The sequence below is a fragment of the Danio aesculapii genome, unplaced genomic scaffold (assembly GCF_903798145.1).
Source record: "Danio aesculapii unplaced genomic scaffold, fDanAes4.1, whole genome shotgun sequence".
Lineage (NCBI taxonomy): Eukaryota > Metazoa > Chordata > Actinopteri > Cypriniformes > Danionidae > Danio > Danio aesculapii.
In genome coordinates this window covers 19,002-42,396 of record NW_026613695.1, presented here as the reverse complement: position 1 = coordinate 42,396, position 23,395 = coordinate 19,002, and the positions used below count along the sequence as shown (strand labels likewise).

The window sequence follows — 23,395 nt, the reverse complement described above, 5'->3', positions numbered from 1 at the left end:
CATTAAAAACTAGCCTATAGAGCCATGTGCTATTAAAAACTAGCCTAGATTGCCAGCTGCTGTTAAAATATAGCCTAAAGTGTCATCTTTGAATATCATTTTGAATATTTCAGAATCTGTGCAAAAATGATTTCTCAATATTATTTTTTTTGCAACAGCTTCTATTAATAGTAATGTAAATAATTATAATGTAAAATAATAGTAGTCCATGACCTTATAACGATAACACAGAAAAACAACTAGCTACTGAGCTAATAAATGATTAAGGATTCATTTTAGCATGCAATTTTTCTGTTGACCTAATGGCACGTATGCTCAGGGCCACAAATGTTATCTCCAACATTTTCCCCCAAATGCATCGGTGCGGACTGACCTGGCGTTCCCCCATGAGGGTCGTGTTGTTCTCGGGGTCCGGGCATCTGGAAGAGCGGGAACAGGCTGAGCGTGTGCCAGTCCATGTCATTGTTAGGGTTGAGCTCAGACTTCTCTCGGGCCGGAGCATTTCTGGGGCTGTACGTGAAGCGCAGATGATAGCTGACCTGCCACACATGACACCCAAACAGATTCCATGAATACAAATGGTTATGAACAGTGTGGTTCTAGACACATTTGTTAAAACCCATTTCCATTAGAACAAAACAAAGCTGTGAGAGAACGTCTGCTTTAAAGGGGCCATGAAACCCCCCTCTTTCCGGTTCAAGTCTACCTCAGAATCTTTTAAAAAATGCTTCATATAAAGGGGCGTGGAGCACTGCGAGCAGAGAGTGAAGTGCAGTTTTGCCAACTTAGCAACTTTGTCACTATATTTATCAACTTTTTCAGACCCCCTTAGCAATACATTTTTAAAAAAAAAGCGACTACCAACAATCTAGCGACTTTTTTGTGTGTTACTGGAGATTTTCTAGACTCTCATGTGTCTGTACGGTACCGTTCCTACTCTTCTCAATGAGCTGCGGGTGATGCCGTCGGCCCCTCCCCCGCCTCAGAGGTGGCCCAGTCCTCGTACAGCAGGCTCTCTCTTCCTTGCAATCTAATAGCAGATCACTCCTTTGTGTACCGACGGCAAATGATTTAGCACCGCGAGTGTGAGGTATTTCCATTGTACAGTCAAATAGATCTGCTTCTCGTTTATTTTAACAATTAAATTTGATCATTTATTCTTTTTTTGTTCACAATCACAGATGTTTTAGTAACAGTTTCGGAACTTGTCTGAGTTTATTACCTCTGAGAGATTACTGCAAATTCATTACACATCTATACTGATATACTGTATTCAAACAGCAATAAATGTAGTTAAACTGACATGCATATTTAAAGCGTAGTGCAAATATAAATACCCCTTTATTAATCATAGGCTGTTAAACAAACAGAAATGGAAGAACGTGGTGACATCAGTAATATGCAAAAGACGTATGAAGTAATGTAGCGACATTTAGCGACTTTCAGGCAGAGCTTAGCGCCTTTTATTGAAAATAGTTGGAAACACTGGTGGCGTGGAAGAAAGTGGGGAGCAACAACTGTTGTCAGTTGGCTCGCAAAATGAGACACAAACCGTGAGGAGATGCATGATTTTATAGTTTACAAAGTTAAAATGCAAAGAAATAAACAGTAAGTAATTTAATGTCCTTCTTCATTCGTTATTCGTAATTTCATATAAACATAATCACAATATGTTATTATAAAGATAACCATGTAAACACTATAAATGAGGAGGACTTCTCTCCTCCTGAATCCCAGGTCTGAATGCAGACACAGAGGATAGCAGTGCAGCAGGTCTCTTGCCCTGTCTAAACCAAGCGGCAACCTCCCACTCTCCCTCGGGAAGCCAATACGGAAGTAACTAAAACTGCAATTCATCAAAATTCCGCTAGTCCTGGCTCCATAATAGAGCAAATTGCAATTGAGCCTACTGTTAGAATGGCCAACTTTAAAGCAGAAAAAAAAGGTGTTTACAGCCTGTTACAAAGAACGATTTTGGTTCATATAGCTATTATTACCCTTTATGACAACTGTGAGGGGGTGAATTTTTTTATAACTCATCCATTTCCTTACATTAGGTTATATTAAGTTTGCATAATTAAGGGCGTGGCCACTTGAGTGACAGCTAGGTCTCGCTGGTCGCCGTCACTTCACCTCAGCTGAATCTGGCAGATTAGCCACTGATCTCGGCATATTTATCGTATTTTTGTGTTGTTTTTTGCGGCTTTACACAGTCAGCTGCCTTTTGGACTTATTCTTACAATTATCAGATGATATGGGATGCTGTGTGCACTTAATTTTGCTCACAAACCATTCACGTGGCCTCCGTTTCCCTGGTGAGTAAAGTTATATACTTGTATACCATCTCTATAAATGTATTTGTTTTATTTAAGATCATTTATCATTCATATTTTCTTTAGACCCGTAAAGCACTCCAGAATGTGACAGATTGATTAGCTGCAAGCTCTAGATCAGTCATATGAAGCGTTATCATACAGTGTTATGCTGGATTTCATCAATAGTCTGGCATTTACTAACACACACACACATCTGAAGTGTTTGGAAGTAATTCGCGTTTTTCTCTGTAGAAAAACACGTCATAAAAGCAATGTTTAGTGGCTCAATGTATTACAACAGTGTGTTTTTAAAGTCTAACACTTTATTGATATAGTGTACAGCCAAGCACATGTGGTCAGAACACAAACGAGTCGCAGGTAATAAGATATCAGCGTTTCTCCCAAAGTAAAGTCTGTCTGCCAGGTCTAAGCAAAGTGCCAGCAGGTGTCTGTAGCTCCGCTCACTCTCCGCCTCTTTGCCCTTGTTTGTTATCCCGCGTGGGTGCAATGACGCGCGAACAAAATGGCGACGGTTGGCCGCGCCTACTTTTAGCTTCTTTTGCGCTCTTCAGAAACCTATGGGTGACGTCACTAAACCAATCATTAGCCCTGGTGGTAATCTGGAGGATTTTAAACATCGGTGAACACAGCAGCACTGACATAGGCGATGTGTCTGAATGGTAACGAACTCAACTGATAAGAGACAAAGTCCGCCATTCTCCAATTCTCGTACAGCTCTCCCATCAAAAATGCTTGCTGTAAACCAACAGCTTTGCTGACAGCATCGTGGAGAAAGCCATGCAACAAACCCCATGGATCATGGAAACAAACACATACGACCCTTTATGAACGGCTAAATACTGCGTATTGTGCGCAGACACGGTCTCACCCAGTCATTGGGTCTCACAGCTTAGCAGGTCTGCCTTGCCTTCGGAAAGCGCATGTTCTCATGAATAATTAAGAAGCAGGGTCTCCTGATAGGATAAGAAAACTAAGCTATGAATAATAATGAGAAACTGACGCATCATCACTCCACTAGCAGATTTGCAGATTTGTCACAGATTTTGACCCCGCCCCAAAAAATATTTTAAACCCGGAAGATGAAATTAGCTGACAAAATGCTTAAAATGATCCAGTTTTCCCCACAATTAAAGCTGACAGGTGCTAATGTTGTCTTAACTGATGTTCAACACACACAAATCTGTTCAAATTTCAAAAAAAGTACTCAAGGGTGTCTTGAACCTTTAATGAACCACGTATGTCTTCCACCTCAGGTGACAACTGTTGCATGATTTAAATGGGTTTTTTCCTTATTAAAGAAATTGTAAATATTATAGTTATTTATATTTATATAATATATTTTTATATTATATTTATATAAAAAAACATTACTATTGCTTTGCTTCTTAGACTTTACACACCTGAAACTTGTCTATAGCACTTATTCACTGCTGCTCTTATAGTTGTGTAAATAGCTTCCTTGTCCTCATTTGTAAGTCGCTTAGGATAAAAGCGTCTGCTAAATGACTAAATGTAAATGTAAATGTATAGTTAAAGGGTTGCACAATTACTTGAACATATACTCTTCAACTCAGAATGGCCACCTCTTTACCGTTTTTTAAATCTCTTCTTAAAACTCACTTGTTCTCTTTAGCTTTTAACAAGTAATAATCTGCTGTTAATGTCTCTTAACTTGTCTGCAATTGCTTCTTTAAGCAGTTATTGCTATTTGTACTTCACCTCTGCTTGTTTTATTTTACATTTAATGTACATCACTTTGGTCAGCACTAGCTGCTTTGAAAGTGCCTTATAAATTCAATAAACTTAAACAAAAAAAAACTACTTATTACAATTATATAACCAATTTAATATATAAAATATAATTTATATGAATAAAAAAAATGCATTTACAAGCATAAATGAGTACAACACATTTTGAAAATGAATATTTTATTCATTTCTCAGTGAATATAGGTCATGTATTTTGATGCATTTGAACAAAACAGATTTATTAAACAGATTTATTTATTATTATTATACTTAAGTCTCTGAACATCTTTAGAAATAGAAATATAATACATATATATTCAAGATGAATATTGCAAAAACATTATTACAAACTACAAAATTTAATATACGTGTTGTTTCTCTTGATTTTTGCTCTTTTTGAAATTTAGATTTAATATTTTCCCCTAACATTTACATTTAGGCTACAATTTTTAAAGTTTAAAGTATTTTGTTATATTAGCTCCAGTTTTGGCTTCAGTACTGAATAATTTTATGTACATGCACATATATAATTTTGTATGGCATCCTATAGAAAATATTAAATAAATGAGAGATTTGCAAGGGGTGTACTCATATATGACGAGCACTACAGCTGTGCAATACTCAGCAATATCAGAACTCATATAGCTGCTTCACTCTTGGGTATTACTCCATCCACATAGAATGGCAGCAGATGGATACACTCAATACAGTTTGACAAATACTGCAGCTGTTGGACATCATAATCTACTTTTGAGGCTTTTTTAGGCGAGAATGTAGTCGTTTCGATTACAACTGTACAGATTATTTATGAGGATAAAAAGGGATTGTTTTAAATATTTATAATATCTGAGAGACAGCGCATCGGCATCCATCAGCCTGTCATACTGAGCAGAGCATAGACACTTGACGTTGTCCATCCACAAGATGGACTACAGCTGATCAAGAACTACAGCTGATCAAATCATCAGGAATGTACAGTTGAAGAAAGAGTTATTAAACCCCCTGAATTATTAGTCCCCTGTTTATTTTTCCTCCCAATTTCTGTTTAACAGAGAGAAAATTTTTTCAACAAATTTATAAACATAATAGTTTAATAACTCATTTCTAACAACTGATTCAGTTTATCTTTGCCATGATGACAGTAAATAATATTTGACTAGATATTTTCAAGACTATATACAGCTTTAAGTGACATTTAAAGGCTTAACTAGGTTAATTAGGTTAACTAGGCAGGTTAGGGTTATTAGGCAAGTTATTGTATAATGATGGTTTGTTCTGTAGACCAGAGTTTCCCAACCCTGTTCCTGAAGGCACACCAACAGTACACATTTTCATTCTCTCCCTAATCAAACACACCTGAAACAACTCATTAGAACATTAGAAAAGACTCCAAAACCTGAAGTTAATGGGTCAGATGAGGGAGACATCCAAAACATGAACTGTTGGTGTGCCTCCAGGAACAGGGTTGGGAAACACTGCTGTAGACTATCGGAAAAAAAATTAGCTTAAAGAGGCTGATAATTTTGACCTTAAAATAGTTTAAAAAAAATAAAAACTGCTTTTGTTCTAGCTGAAATAAAACAAATCAGACTTTCTCCAGAAGAAAAAATATTATCAGACATACTGTGAAAATTTCCTTGCCCTTTTATACATCATTTAGTAAATATTTAAAACAGAAAAAAAAATTTAAAAGGGGGTTTAAGATTCTGATTTCAACTGTATGTATTTTGTGTTGGCCATTCTTTGTATAACCCCGAGTTACTTTTTGCTTGGTCATCTGTTTATTTCTAATGCGTCTCCTGTTTTCATTAGTGCAGACTAGTTCAGTAAAGAGAAAGAAAGAAGAAATTCCCACATGAGTTCAGCGTTTTTCTTTAATCGCAAACACAACAGTTATCTGGTAGTGTTTCCTTTGCTTTGGCTTTTTTTATTTTTTTGCTTCTCCTGATTTCAACAGAGAAATACTGGAAAATCTCTGTAGACTGATGGCATTTCATGCCGTTCAGCCTAATAATTTTAAAATGTAAGCAAAATCACCGGATTTGTCATCGATTTAGACATTACGCTAGAGAATTATTCAAATACTAGCTTTAAAGTGACGTTGGTGAAGTAGCACCAACGGTTTCTGCTGTTCTGACGTCAGCTGCAGACGTGAATGAATGGTGGAGGAAAGTAGTTCCTCTTACAAAAGGATTTTGAGACTCTCCGTGTTCGATTTCCTTTTTTATACACATGATTATGCCGTCGAACTGTTGTATAAACACAACATCACACTCATAGCAGTACGATTCGGCGGTATATCGTCACTGGTAGGACAATAAGGCACTCGGCCTGCGGCCAACTCACAACCCACAAGTGTCGATATACAGCCATATCGCACTGCTACTGATGTGATATTGCTCATATATATTAGAATAATATTTTAAGTGTCTTATTTGTATTATTATCATTAGACAACAACAATAACAATAGATTATAACTCAATATAATCACTATATCGCACTATAAGCCTTAACCACTTCTATTACAACTAATACAATTATTTTAGATTTTAATATTCATATTACTAATACACAAAAATATTAACAAAATAAAAAATATATATAATATATAATATATTAATATATATATATAATAATAATAATAATAATAATAATAATAATAATAAAAATATTAATAATAATAATAATAATAATTCATTCAATTTCCTTTGGCTTAGTTCCTTCATTAATCAGTGGTCGCCACAGCGGAATGAACCACCAACTTATCCAGCATAAGTTTTACGCAGCCGATGCCCTTCCAGCCGCCACCCAACATTGGGAAACACTCATACACACTCTTTTACACACATCCACTGCGGCCAATTTAGTTTATTTAGTTCAACTATTGCGCATGTCTTTGGACTTGTGGGGGAAACCGGAGCACCCAGAGGAAACCCACACGAACACGGGGAGAACATGCAAACTACACACAGAATTGCCAACTGACCCAGCCGAGGCTACCCACTGCGCCACCGTGATGCCCAATAATATTAATAATAATAATAATAATAATAATAATAATAATAATAATAATAATAATAATAATAATAATAATAATAATAATTCTATATAGTTCAATATAGAAATATTAATATTAGCTATATTAATAGCTAAATTGAAACAATCAACGCTTCAATAATAGTAGGCTACAGAAAATAAGCAGGGGTGTAAAAACAGACAAAGATGGAGCGGTTCTATTCTCTAAAGGCTCTGACTATTAATAAGCAGTATTTATCATAGTCATTACTTTGATCACAATGAAAATCCATCATATTGATAGAGCATTTTATACACAAGAATGTGACATTCTGGCTTTTATTCATGACATGATGGAAACAAATTTCCATGCAAATCATTCATAAAGCCTTTTGTTAACTGCTGCATAAACAAATGACTGATGAATAATTTACAGACACTTCAGCACAGTAAAATCTCATTAAACCCTCAGCGATGTCTCACCGCCCGTGACCAAGCACTGAGAGCTTTTATCATGAGCGATGATGATTCTCTCCATTAGACAGACACAGAGAGAGAAAGCTCCGGAAACACGGCTCAGAATGGCTGGAAAAAATAAACGCTCGGGCAGGAGCCGCAGACATGAACTCTACATGGTTTGAGGGCATTTGTTGATCGAGCACTAATGGGCTGATTCCTCCAGCTAGATTCAGATGCACTTTCCACTTCTGCAGAAAATGGGTTATTTTGTCCTGTGATGTTCAGAAAAAGAACATTTCCTTCAAGACACTTGAAGGATAATCATCATAAAGGACAAGTAAATGACCGACTCGCACAAAACCTGACTACTTGCAGCATTATAGGAAAATAAAAAGGGAGTGATTTTTCATTAGAAAACTATATTAAAGACTAAAAACTATTGTTTTTTGTTTTAAAAGTATTTTCTCATAAATCTCATTACTGTATTTTTAAAAAAAAGTCAAAACAATGATGCAATTTTGAGAATTTGAAGAGTAAACATGATAAATTCACGCAAATTTGTTACAATGCAAAAAATCTGCATTTTATTTAAAAATTGCAACGAATATTCACTATTAATATTAATAATATTGGAGTATTTTTATTGATTTTTACATTTTTTTTTTTTTTTTTTAAGACCATATTTTTTTTACATGAAATGGCATCTACGTAAAACAATATGTATTTATTATATTATATTATATTATATTATATTATATTATATTATACTCTATTATACTCTATTATACTCTATTATACTCTATTATACTCTATTATACTCTATTATACTCTATTATACTCTATTATACTCTATTATACTCTATTATACTCTATTATACTCTATTATACTCTATTATACTCTATTATACTCTATTATATTATACTCTATTATATTATACTCTATTATATTATACTCTATTATATTATACTCTATTATATTATACTCTATTATATTATACTCTATTATATTATACTCTATTATATTATACTCCATTATATTATACTCCATTATATTATACTCCATTATATTATACTCCATTATATTATACTCCATTATATTATACTCCATTATATTATACTCCATTATATTATACTCCATTATATTATACTCCATTATATTATACTCCATTATATTATACTCTATTATACTCTATTATATTACATTATATTATACTCTATTATATTACATTATATTATACTCTATTATATTACATTATATTATACTCTATTATATTACATTATATTATACTCTATTATATTACATTATATTATACTCTATTATATTACATTATATTATACTCTATTATATTACATTATATTATACTCTATTATATTACATTATATTATACTCTATTATATTACATTATATTATACTCTATTATATTACATTATATTATACTCTATTATATTACATTATATTACACTCTATTATATTACACTCTATTACACTCTATTACACTCTAATACACTCTAATACACTCTAATACACTCTAATACACTCTAATACACTCTAATACACTCTAATACACTCTAATACACTCTATTATACTCTATTATACTCTATTATACTCTATTATACTCTATTATACTCTATTATACTCTATTATACTCTATTATACTCTATTATACTCTATTATACTCTATTATACTATACTCTATTATACTCCATTATATTACATTATATTATACTCTATTACACTCTGTTACACTCTGTTACACTCTATTATACTCTATTATACTCTATTATATTATATTACATTATATTATATTATATTATTTATAGTTATATTTATATGATATTATATTATTTGTTGTTATATTTATACAAAGATAATAATAATAATAATATTACTGTTGTTGTAATTATTATTAATAATGTGCTTAGAAAAGAAATAAAAAATAATTATTATATTATATTATATTATATTATATTATATTATATTATATTATATTATATTATATATGCAACATAAAATGTTTACATTTTAGCTAATTATATTAACCCTAATGCTAATAAATTTTTAAAATAATAATAGTTTTAAAAAACTAAATAAATTAATAATAAAAATATTTATATAGTATTATAATTATAAAACATATTTATATTAGTTTGATGTATTTTTTACTTCATGTTTAAATTAAATAGAACACTATTTTCTTGTGTTATTCATCCACACAGCGACTGAAACTGTTCAGCATGCAGGTACTGGACTGGTCTTGATATACAGGAAGATGGTGATAGTGACAATATAAGCTGACAGGAAAATTGCAGCTCACCTGCAGAGGAAGTGGCTCATCATCGTGACTGAATGGATGCTCAAACACAATGGCTGCCAAGATCTTGCCCGACTCTGGATTAGTTTTCACAAACTCCTCAAACTGCTCCTCTGTCTCAAAGCCACGAACTGGAAAAAAAAAATGAAAATGAAGTATTAGAGAGACACGAACTATACAACAAGAACACACTCAAACTATTGTTAATGATATTTTAAATCATATTCATGAGACCACCATGCATTTTTAGTGTGAACTGTGCATCATGATAGTAAAAAACAAACATGTTTTCAGACAAATGTAAACTGCTCCTATAGGCAATCAATTCAATGCGCAGAAAGTTTGAGGGTTACTTATAAAAATAGATGAATCAATGGGAAATGTGATCATGTGACCTGCGTGGACACTGGCTCACCGTTTGACCTTTAAAGTAATTGATTTTAGGATTCGTCAGCCTACTGTAAGCATATGTTAACGATATCAGCATCAGGAAAATAATGTTAAAAGCTAGAGCTAATGAGACTCTAAGGCAAAGCTGGGGATTCAGCCAAGACACGACTGGGATTCACCAACTAAATCCAAGTAAACACACACAGAATTTAGGTTACATTTTATTATATGCTGTTCTACAATTAAAATAATTATAATAATAAAAATGTCTGCTGTTATTCTAGGTGACCCTCTCTTTTAAAATAAATTAATAATAGCTGTGAACCCATCTATGAATATGTCTTCACATGGATGGACTTGATCTTGCACTTGACACAACATAAGTATATTGTGATCTATTATATCAAATGCAGCACTAAGATCAACCAAGTGCAACTAAACTAAATCCAATTAAACGCACACAGAATTGCGGTTACAATTCATTCCAGGCCATTCAATTATTTAAAAAAAAAGATAAAAAAAGTAAAGTCAATTTCTCGCTTTAGGGTAACGGGTTTACTAACTAACTTACTAATATCATCAGCATAGCAGTGAACGCAAACTCCATGTTTTTAAAGAACATTAACAAGCAGCATCATATACTCACTGGCCACTTTATTAGGTACACCTGTCCAACTGCTCGTTAAGGCAAATTTTTAATCAGCCAATGACACGGCTGCAACTCAATGCATTTGGTATTTAGACATGGTCAAGACGATCTGCTGCAGTTCAAACTGAGCATCAGAATGGGGATGAAAGGTGATTTAAGTGACTTTAAACGTGGCATGTTTGTTGGTGCCAGACGGGCTGCTCTGAGTATTTCAGAAACTGCTGATCTACTGGGATTATCACGCACAACCATCTCTAGGGTTTACAGAGAATGGTCCGAAAAAGAGACAATATCCAGTGAGCGGCAGTTCTGTGGACGCAAATGCCTTGTTAATGCCAGAGGTCAGAGGAGAATGGCCAGACTGGTTCCAGCTGATAGAAAGGCAATAGTAACTCAAATAAGCACTCGATACAACCGAGGTATGCAGAAGAGCATCTCTGAACACACAACACGTCCAACCTTGAGGCGGATGGGCTACAGCAGCAGAAGACCACAGAGGGTGCCACTCTTGTCAGCTAAGAACAGGAAACTGAGGCTACAATTCACACAGGTTCACCAAAATTGGACTATAGAACATTAGAAAAACATTGCCTGGTCTGATGAGTCTCCATTTCTGCTGCAACATTCGGATGGTAGGGTTAGAATTTGGCATCAACAACATGAAAGCATGGATCCATCCTGCCTTGTATCAGTGGATCAATGGTTCAATGGTAATGGTGTGGGAAATATTTTCTTGACACACTTTGGTCCCATTAGTACCAATCAAGCAACGTGTCAACGCCACAGCCTACCTGAGTATTGTTGCTGACCATGTCCATCCCTTCATGACCTCAGTGTACCCACCTTCTGATGGCTACTTCCAGCAGGATAACACACCATATTATAAAGAGCAAATCATCTCAGACTGGTTTCTTGAATATGACAATGAGTTCACTGTACTCAAATGGCCTCCACAGTCACCAGAACTCAACCCAATAGAGCACCTTTGGGATTCAGTGGAACGGGAGATTCGCATCATGGATGCAGCCGACAAATCTGCAGCAACTGTGTGATGCTATCATGTCAATATGGACCAAAATCTCTGAGGAATATTTCCAGTACCAGCCCTGAAGCATCAAGACAGTTCTGAAGGCAAAAGGGGGTCCAACCCGGTACTAGTAAGGTGTACCTAATTAAGTGACAGGTGAATGTACAGTATATTGAAAGCCGAAGTGGGCCTAAGACAGAGCCTGGTGGTACTCTATACTATTCTGCTGTTAATCTAGGTGACTCTCTGTTTTTAAATGTATGAATAATAGCTGCAAACCCATCTATGAATATGTTGTCAAATATTGTGTCAAACGCAACACTAAGATCAAGTCCATCCATAAGTATATTGTGATCTATTATATCAAATGCAACTCTAAGATCAACTAAACTAAATCCAATTAAACACACACAGAATTGCGGTGACATTTCATTCCATTCAATTATTTTTGAAAATAAATAAATAAATAAATAAATAAATATAATAAAGATTATTATAATAAAAGTACATTTAAATGAAACAGTGTATATTCAGTGTATTCTCTAAAGAGCATTTTGGTATGTGTGTGTGTGTATTTAAGGACATTTTTTTAAAAGTATTAATTTAAAGACTCCCACTATACCCATTGTTGACTGTCTCCGCCTCCTGAATCATATTTTCAGCTTTAATTATTTTTTATGTGTCTTTTATTTGAAAATAGCATCTATATTATTCATAATTTGTAACTTCAGTTAGAAAAAACTACATTTTGTGTCTGTCCGAATGTTCTGGTCAACTCCGTTACATTGATTATAAAAATGCATAACTATTTTTAAAGCAGTAATAAAAGAAGCATGTGACTTGCTCTTTGTGATGTCAGTTGCTCTGGTAGGAAACTCTGGAAGGCATTGAGGAATGTCATTATACTTCATTAATGTGTATGAAATATTTAGGATACACCAATAGTAGATTATGTCAACTCTGTAACAAAATCAAATATTCTTTATCATATTTAATCAGTTTGCATTATTTTAAATTAATACTAGATCAGCTTGGCAGGATCCTTCACGCTGTACAAATGAAAGAGCAAAATGAGAATCGGAAAATTAAACTGGTTTGAAAAGCCTGAGGGTGAATAACCTGACCGTTTTCATTTCTGGGTCAAATCTTCGTCTAGCATGTAACTGAATAACCTCAGGTAATTGTACAGCACTTGTCTCCATAAAACAGGAGTTGTTGGTCGAGCCGGTTAAACGAGTTCAGAGAGGATAGCAAGCATTTGTCCTGGTCTGATCTCCTGCATATGGAGAATCAGCAAAAAAAAAAAAAAACACAACACACACACTCGTCCAGGAAGCATATGAGCCAATGTAAACACAGCAGAGAGCAAAGTTAATGCTTCTGATATGTGTTTTTGTCAGTCTGATCAAGTGAATGAGGCTAAAAACAAGAGTATATGGAATCTAAAAGTATCTTGAATGTATTTACACTCAACCACTTGCAGATGTTAAGAATGTTAAGAATTCATTAGATCAGACTGCTTTTATAGAGTAATTGAGGTCATGAGGTCAAATATGTTCGAACTGTAGATGTATTGTGTGGAAATGCCAAATTCTGAATACAAATTCCTTAATTATAAAAAATGTTTTTACGAGATAAAACTTAAGAAATTAAGACACATTTTCATTAGTATATTCGTCAAACATTTTCGTGAATAAATATAATGTCAAGATCACAATCAATTTTAGAAATCTGTTATTTTTAAATACGCTTTTATGCTGACTTGAGGTGGTTTTAGACGTGTGAAAAAGGGTTAGTGCGAATAATGGCAGATAGAAAGACATTTTCGTTAGTATATTCATCAAACATTTTTGTTAGTGGATATAACGTCAAAATTACAATTTTAGAAATTCCATAATTTGCAAAAACGTTTTTACACTCGCTTGAGGTTATTTTAGACTAGTAAAAAAAAAAGGGTTAATGTAAATATTGGGGGTTGGAAAACATTTGATAGTATATTCATCAAATATTTTCGTGAATGAATATGACGTCTAAATTACAATCAATTTTAGAAATCCCTCAATTTGCAAAAAAAAAAATATATTACGATCGGTAATAATTTTTAGGTAGTTTTAGATTTGTGCAAAAAAAAAGGGTTAACGCAAATATTGAGAGATAGAAAGACGTTGACATCAGTTTATTCATCAACTATTTTAGTGATTGGATATAACGTCAAGATCACAATCAATTTTAGAAATCCTTTAATTTTTAAAAGTGTTTTTATGCTCGCTTGAGGTGGTTTTAGACATGTGAAAAATGTTTATGCGAATATTGGCAGATGGAAATACATTTTTGTTAGTGTATTTGTCAAACTTTTTCGAGATTGGATATAACGTGAAAATTAAAATTTTTGAAATCCCTTAATTTACAAAAACATTTTTAAGCTCATTCAAGGTGGTTTTAGATCAGTACTAAAAAGAGTTAATGCAAATATTGAGAGATGGAAAGACATTTTCGTTAGTATATTCGACAAACATTTTCGTTAATGGATCTAGCGTGAAAATTAAAATTTTAGAAATCCCTTCATTTTCAAAAACTTTTTTATGCTCACTTGAAGTGGTTTTAGATTTGTGGGGAAAAAAAGTTTACAAGAATATTGGGAGATGGAAAGTCATTTTCATTAGTATATTCGTCAAACATTTTTGTGGATGGATCTAACAAAAATTACAATCACTTTTAGAAATCCCTTAATTTTAACAAACATTTTTATGCTCTTTTGAGGGGGTTTTAGACTAGTGCGAAAAAAGTTCAATGCAAATATTGGAAAATGGAAAGACATTTTCGTTCGTATATCGTCAAACATTTTCGTGAATGGATATAACATCAAAATTACAATCAATTTTAGAAATCCCTTAATTTGCAAAAACATTTTTAAGCTTGTTCGAGGTGGTTTTAGATTAGTGCTAAAAAGGGTTCATGCAAATATTGGGAGATGGAAAACATTTTCATTAGTATATTCATCAAACATTTTTGTGAATGGATATAACGTCAAAGTTACAATCAATTTTAGAAATCCCTTAATTTGTATAAACATTTTAAGCTCTTTCGAGGTGGTTTTAGATTAGTGCTAAAGAGTTAATGCAAATATTGGGAGATGAAAAGACATTTTTGCTAGTATATTCATCAAACATTTTCGTGAATGGATATAACGTCAGAATTACAATCAATTTTAGAAATCCCTTAATTTGAAAAAACATTTTAAGCTCTTTCGAGGTGGTTTTAGATTAGTGCTAAAGAGTTCATGCAAATATTGGGAGATGAAAATACATTTTTGTGAATGGATATAACGTCAAATTACAATCAATTTTAGAAATCCCTTAATTTGTATAAACATTTTAAGCTCTTTCGAGGTGGTTTTAGATTAGTGCTAAAGAGTATTGGGAGATGAAAAGACATTTTTGCTAGTATATTCATCCAACATTTTCGTGATTGGATATAATGTCAAAATTACAATAAATTTTAGAAATCCCTTAATTTGCAAAAGCATTTTTTAAGCTCGTTTGAGGTGGTTTCAGATGTTTGTGAAAAAGGGTTCATCCGAATATTGGGAGATGGAAAACATTTTTGTTAATATATTCGTCAAACATTTTCGTGAATGGATATAACGTCAAAATTACAATAAATTTTAGAAATCTCTTAATTTGCAAAAACATTTTTAGGCTCTTTCCAGGTGGTTTTAGACTTGTGCAAGAAAGGATTCATGCGAATATTGGGAGATGGAAAGACATTTTTATTAGTATATTCATCAAACATTTTCGTGAATGGATATAACATCAAAATTGCAATGAATTTTTTTACATTTTAGCCCAAATATCAGAAAAAAAAATATCAAAAATGCTTAAATTTTGGTTTAAAAACACAGTATGTAATTTTTGCCACTAGAGGGTGCTTATTCACAACAAACAATGATGTATTTGGATGACAGAGTGACCGAGTTTGGAATCATAGGAGTTGTAGTCTTTATTACATCCTATGGGACAACTGCAGAAATCATGTTGATGGATGGAAGTATTACACCCTTATGATCATGGTAGTATGAAGCAGAGCAGGGCTGAACGCTTTTGAAGAGAAACGAGAATGCCGAAACAATTGCTAATGAGAGACAAGTATGGCACAGCACAAAAACAGCAGAGCTTTTATTATGCCACAAACCACCACTTCCATTTCTTCTGGCCATTATGCAGTCTAATAAGACACAGAACATATTAAAGCATTTTTAATGTTTTCCTGTTTTCTATAAAACTAAAACGGAAATCGAGGGTGCATGACATCTGTAGAATTAGCATGGAATTTGAACGTTCTTCAAAGCATCTGGGATAATGCAAGTAAATAAGTCAACAAAATATATAACATTGATTGTTCTAATGGTTTTTGGATATTTTAATTAAGAAAAAGTGCATATTGTTTACGAATTATTCTATCGTGTTACCCTGAAATGTTGCATATAATAACATGCATACAGTGTGACTCACTAAAATGAATGTGAATAACCACTCACTCACTCAATTATGCTCAAGACATCACTTTCAAAACATTCATCTAGAAATGAGCCACTACTTAAAGCTCCGTAAGATCAGACCCAATGGATCTATACCTGAAACATCGTCTTCTCAGCTTTCAAACCTTGTCCAAATCACAGCCTTCCATGACATTAGCACAGCTGATACTCATACTCCCCTAATTCGGTCTGTTCGCTCTGTGAGTCAGATGTGAACATTACACAGCACTTTAACCCCATCAACGCTTTTCATTTCACAGTCAAAGTTGAGGAATCAGACTCTGGATAAGCCAAAGGAGTGTTCATTATGTGACTCACCATCTGTAATTTACTTGCCCCTGCAGGCCTTTATAGCGCTCATAAACACAAGCGCCACGATAAGTCAAGAGTGGGATAGAAGGTAAAATCAGGTTGCTGGTGGGGTCAAACTTATGTATTTGTGCACAAATTTCAAGATTTATTCATTTTATTTGATCTTAGAGCAGATTTTGACTCTATAGATCACAATATACTTAAGGATGGACTTGATCTTAGTGTTGCGTTTGACTTAATATATAACAATATATTCACAGATCGGTTACAGCTATGCTGGGATTCAGGATCGGCATTAAGATAAGGTTTAAATACTACCTGTCTTAACAATGCTATTATTTATTTATTTATTTATTTATTTATTTATTTAAAGGTGCCGTACACTACAATAGTTTAATAAGGTAAATAGTTTTCTAATATCTACATAGTTGGTTTATGGCTTCTGTAAATTCGAAAAATCTCCAGAAACGGTTTTATAAGCTTATTTATTACTCCAGAAAATATCCCTAGAATCAAAAAGTCTATAATTGACCTAGGTTTGGGACAACAACCCTTTTCAAGATTTACAGCAGTTGAAAAAGTCAAGGTTTTAAAACCGCCAACATTTGCTGTTATAGCGTTCCTGCGGTATATACACGAGTTTGCTTTATGGGTTTTTTTAATGTTAGGGCAACAGTATATCCAGCAGAAAAGGACCCTCCACATCAAAAACTACTGCTACAAAATAATTGAAATGTTTTTTATAATCAAATATATGTTAGATGGAGAAAAAAAAGGTAGTTTTTTACCCAGATATTTTAAAAGAACATACTTTAGAGTAGTAATTACAGTACAGTGATATTTTATCCAATTTTTATTATACTGTCACGGTCTTATACCAGCCCCTCCCTAAATTGACCATATATGGATTGTGTCATGAATATTAATGAGCTCCGCATTGATGTGCAGCTCTCACACACACACATACACGCTGCATGATATATGCTGAACATAGACAAATATAAAGCCAATCAGAGTAAAGATAACCTATTTTGCTCACGAGGTAAAGTGGGTAAAGGCTAAATTATAATAAAACGTGACAAAAGTGAGCGATATATACAGTTGAAGTCAGAATTATTAGCCCCCCTCTGATTTTTTTCTTCTTTTTCAAATATTTCCCAAATGATGTTTAACAGAGCAAGGAAATTTTCACAGTATGTCTGATAAAATTTTCTTTATTGGAGAAAGTCTTATTTGTTTTGTTTCAGCTAGAATAAAAGTAGTTTATACATTTTTTTTATCCATTTTAAGGTCAATATTATTAGCCCCTTTAAGCTATTTTTTTGATAGTCTACGGAACAAACCATCATTATACAATAACTTGCCTAATTACCCTAACCTGCCTAGTTAACCTAATTAACCTAGTTAAGCCTTTAAATGTCACTTTAAGCTGTATAGAAATGTCTTGAAAAATATCTAGTCAAATATTATTTACTGTCATCATGGCAAAGATAAAATAAATCAGTGATTAGAAATGAGTTATTAAAACTATTATGTTTAGAAATGTGTTGAAAAAAATCTTCTCTCCGTTAAACAGAAATTGGGGGGAAAAATAAACAGGGGGGCTACTAATTCAGGGGGGCTAATAATTATGACTTCAACTGTATGCATCACATTATTTTTTGCTTTTTTTAGGGGTTTTCACCTTTATTGATAGGACAGTGAAGATGTACAGATGTACAGGAGAGTGTGGGGAGCAGATAAGGGAAAGATCGGCAAAGGACCTCAAGCCGGGAATAGAACACGTATTGCCGCGAGCACCTCTGTGCCATGTGTCGACGCACTAACCACTAGGCTATTGGCGCCAACATCGCATTGTATTTTTAAGCTATAATGTCAAAGAAAACTTGTCTCGCACAGTTGTTGTCCAGTAAAGGCAGATTTATACTTCTGCGCTAAGTGCACGCGTATGCTCCAGTAAAGGCTGTGCGTGGACGCATAGCCCTCACCGTGGCCATCACCGACACACACCTCTCACAAAATATAACTACACGTCACAACGACACGTAGCGCAAACATTATGATTGGTCGGCTTGGTATCGCTGACGAGTGTGGGTGGGGCAGAGAGCTGCACGAACCCGTTTTCACAAGTGTCGAGTCCCATGAAGGAGGTCCAGATGGAAAGTTATGTTTTGTTTACCTTATGATTAAAGGTGTTGCACGTCCCCCGGTTCCCACCTCAAAATGAGCGAGTTTGAGCTACTTCTACATTAAAGCAGCATTCAGAGAAAACAAATCACCAGCGAAGAAACTCAACACAGATAAACATAAAAACCTACTGCCAGCTAGCGTTTCGGAAGTGTTACTGCAGAGCAACACAAACAGCTCACAGAAGTACAAATGCACGACAACACACAAGGCAGGTGCCGTGGGTCACGCAGATCACTCGACATACAAGTATAAACCAGGCTTAACACATAGTAAACAATCTGCGGTTTCGTTTTCAAAATAAAAGTCCCACATACTTAGTAAGGTAAATATAAGCTTTATAACTAATGGAGTGTTTTCTATCATTGTTTTTTTTACTAGAAAATGTTGTTGCTTACAAAACGCAGCCTGAGGCGTGCATTATTAATGATCTCAGAGCTACACGAGTCTGTGTTCTCGTGATGACATCAGGTCTGGATGAACAACCTAAAGTAGTCATGCATGCAAATGCAGAGGGCATGGCCTGCAAGTCTCATCACAGTTTGTTTTGTCCTCTGATTGGCCCATTGTCCACCGGGGTTTTACATTTGTGTAATTTACATGATAACAAGTAACCAATGGTCTCTGAGGTACACGGTATGTCCATTTCCATATACTGATCTCTTAATATTCTACTATGCCTTGGTATACCCAGACTTTCATCATAGGGCACCTTTAAAGATAGAGAGTCATCTAGACTAAAAGCAAAATGGTCTTAGGCCAGCTCCTGTTATTACTATATATGATGCTGCTTGTTAATATTAATTAAAAACATGAAGTTAGCTTTTACTGTTGTGTTGATGATACTCAGAAAAGTTAGTACCCTAAAAGCAACAAGTTGTCTTTATATTTATTATTTACTTAATAATTTAAAGGTAACAGTTTCTCACTTTTTTTAAGTAAATGCAACTAATTGATTTTTAACAGTGCAGATTAACAGTATGGAGTGCCACAAGGCTTCTGTCTTAGGCTCGCTTCTGCTTTAACTTATATCATGAAAACCAGCTGTAAAGTCAAAAATAATCTAAGGTGACAAAGTGTGCTATAGACATAAGAGAGAGGAGTGTGTGACTAGGCCTGTCAAAATAATCAATATATCGACTTATCGCACAATACATGGACATAACCTCAATAATTATACTAATATTATAATAATAATACTGCATTTCGTTGCCTTGTACTTGTACATGTGTAATGACAATAAAGTTGAATCTAAATCTAATCTAATTTTTGGTGATGTAATATACATCAGCCCATACATAAAAACCAAATCTAGCAATATTTTAGTTTATTGCACAACATCTATCTCTATTGGAGGTGTCAGTGTCAGTATGGTAGAAAAAACACTATAGTATTTACTATATATTTTCATGTGCGTGTCTGACAACTGAAAATAGATTGATAGCAGATATCGTAGCCTCTGTTACTTTTACCTTGCACTATTTTGTTAACACTTATTATTTTTTATTTAGGATTTGCATTTTCACATTCTGATTCCAACGCCTTATTATTAAATGGTTAAAATGACTATAATTAAATTAAATATTCCTAAGAATAAAATAAGATGTGTTATTTGGAAGAGTGTACTTGCATTGTGATGATATTATACTGTCATTCTGGCATCATATAATGATGAATGGCATAAAATGGTTATATATTTTGCAATATATTTTGGTGCAATATATTGCACAACAAAAAATAGAACACGTGACTGGTCATTGCATGACAGTACTTCTCCAGTACTGTATATTGAAGCTTATGGAAAATAATTAGTATGTAGGTGGATATACTGTTGATTCATCCTTAATAGCTAAAGGCAATTGACAGCAACTTCATATTCATATTTCAAATCATATTTTATTTGTTGCAAAAACAGCCTTCTTCCCCCTTAGAAACACTGCCAAGTAACTGAATATCTAAAAAAGCTAGTTCATGTGTTCATGACCTCCTGCTGTAATGCTCTAACAGCTGGTTGTCTGTTATCTTCAATAAACAAGCTGCAGTTGTTTACAGAATGCAGCTCCTGGAGTTATCGTTGGGTCAAGAAAATATCAATCACCACAATTAAACTTCTCTTCACTGGCTCCATATTAAGCTCCATATTTATTATAAAATACTGCCACGTACCCACAAAACAAAATGTGTAGGTCCTGTATACTTAACCAGACTTTTATCACATTATGTTCCATCACACGCTTTATTTTCACATTTAGCTATAAAGCTCTGGAACTGCCTTCCCGAAATGTTGAGAGTTCAGACACGTCTAAACATAAATCTAGATTAAAAACTAATCTTCTCAGCTTTCACATAATGTGTCTCATGACTTTGTAAATATGTATCTTTGTTTGAAATGGCATAAACAGCAGCTACGCTCAGTTTTCTCCATTTGCTTTTGGTTTCGACCATATAAAAATATGTGACAGATATTGCACTCATGAGGTGCAATTTCTATGTAATAAAAAACTAATGGAATTTCCCTTATTCCCTAAACTTATTCTTACAGATTTAACATTAAAGTTTCATCCCTTTAGGTAATTTTTTTAATTATACAACTAAATATTTGAGAAATGAAAATTGAACTAAATAAAGTACAGAAATGTAAAAAAAAATATTGAAATCATTTTAGTCATTTACATATATAGGCTAGGAAAATCCCAAATTTAAAATTTCATGCTATTTACAGATTTTCTATGACTGTGGAAATTGAAAGAGCCAATTTAGCAAGCTTTTATGCATTTTTTATACTGCACTAAAGCAGAAAATAAACAAAACCACAAAACAAAAACACTAATCAATAACAAAACACAAAAAACAAATAACCAAACAAAATCAAATCAAAATCCAAAACTAAAAACAAAACACTAATCAAAACAAAACACAAAAAAACTAAATAAAATAAAAAACTAAAACTAAACAAAAACACAAATCAAAATCCAGAACAAAATAAAAAACACTAAACATAAACAACAAAAACAAAACACAAAAATCTAAAACACAAAAACACTAATCAAAACAAATCAAAACACAAGACTAAACGAAACAAATAACAACAAAATCAAAATCCTAAACAAAACTAATACCACAAAACAAGTCCCTAATCAAAACAAACTCAAAAAACTAAATAAAATAAAACTAAAACAAAACCCAAAACAAAAAACCAACACGACACAAAAACTAAACACAAAAACACCAATCAAAACAAAAAACTAAACAGAAAAAACTAAAAACACAAAAACACTAATCAAAAACAAAAAAACAAGACTAAACAAAACAAATAACAAAACAAAATTAAAATCCAAAACAAAACAACAAAACACAACTAAAAACAAAACAAGTCACTGATCAAAACAAAACACAAAAAATAAATAAATAAAACAAAACAAAAAAAAAACACAAAACACTAATCAAAACAAAACAAACAACAAAAAACTAAACAAAACAGAAAAAACAAAATAAAACAAAAAACACAAGACTAAACGAAACAAAACAAAATCCAAAACAAAACTAAAACCACAAAACACAACTAAAAACAAAACAAGTCACTGATCAAAACAAAACAAAAAATAAAATAAAACAAAACAAAAAAACACAAAACACTAATCAAAACAAACAACAAAAAACAAAACAAAACAGAAAAAAATAAATAAAATAAAAAACACAAGGCTAAACGAAACAAATAACAAACAAAACTAAACCACAAAACACAACAAGTCATGATTAAAACAAAAAAATAAAACAAAATAAACAAAACAAACTACAAAAAACAAAACAAAACAGAAAAAAACTAAATAAAACAAAAAACACAGAACTAAACGAAACAATAACAAAACTAAATCCAAACCACAAAAAAAACACAAAACCATAACTAGCAAAACAAGTCACTGATCAAAACAAAAAAAAAATAAAACAAAACAAACAACAAAAACAAAACAGAAAAAAACGAAATAAACAAAACACATAAGACTAAACAAATAACAAAACAAAATCCAAAACAAAACTAAAACCACAAAACAAAACAAAATCACTAAGTAGAACAAAACACAAAAAAGTAAATAAAATAAAACAAAAACACAAATCAAAACAAAACAAAACCCAAAACAAACAAAAAATCCAAAACAAAACACAAAAACAAAACACTAAATCAAAATAAAACAAAACAATAAAAAACTAAACAAAACAGAGAAAACTAAAAACAAAACACAAAAACAAAGCACAAAAGACTAAACGAAACAAATAACAAAACAAAACCAATGCAAACTCCACACAGAAACGCCAACTGGCCCAGCCGGGACTCAAACCAGCAACCTTCTTGCTGTGAGGAAACAGCGCCAACCACTGAGCCACTGTGATATCCATACATGTTAGAAACTATTTATACAT

General features: G+C 33.0%; 1 protein-coding gene across 1 annotated transcript in view; it reads right to left on the bottom strand.

Moving 5' to 3' along the window:
* Window positions 1-23,395, bottom strand: part of LOC130220210 (phospholipid-transporting ATPase ABCA3-like) — a gene marked incomplete at its 3' end in the record, with an annotated part of 42,640 nt that overhangs the window by 8,983 nt on the left and 10,262 nt on the right. Inside the window, exons 4-5 of the mRNA XM_056452586.1 lie at window positions 9,878-10,005; window positions 374-539 (exon numbers count right to left, since the gene is read on the bottom strand). Coding sequence (XP_056308561.1) covers window positions 374-539; window positions 9,878-10,005 — 294 coding nt within the window. The remainder of the gene's footprint in view (window positions 1-373; window positions 540-9,877; window positions 10,006-23,395) is intronic.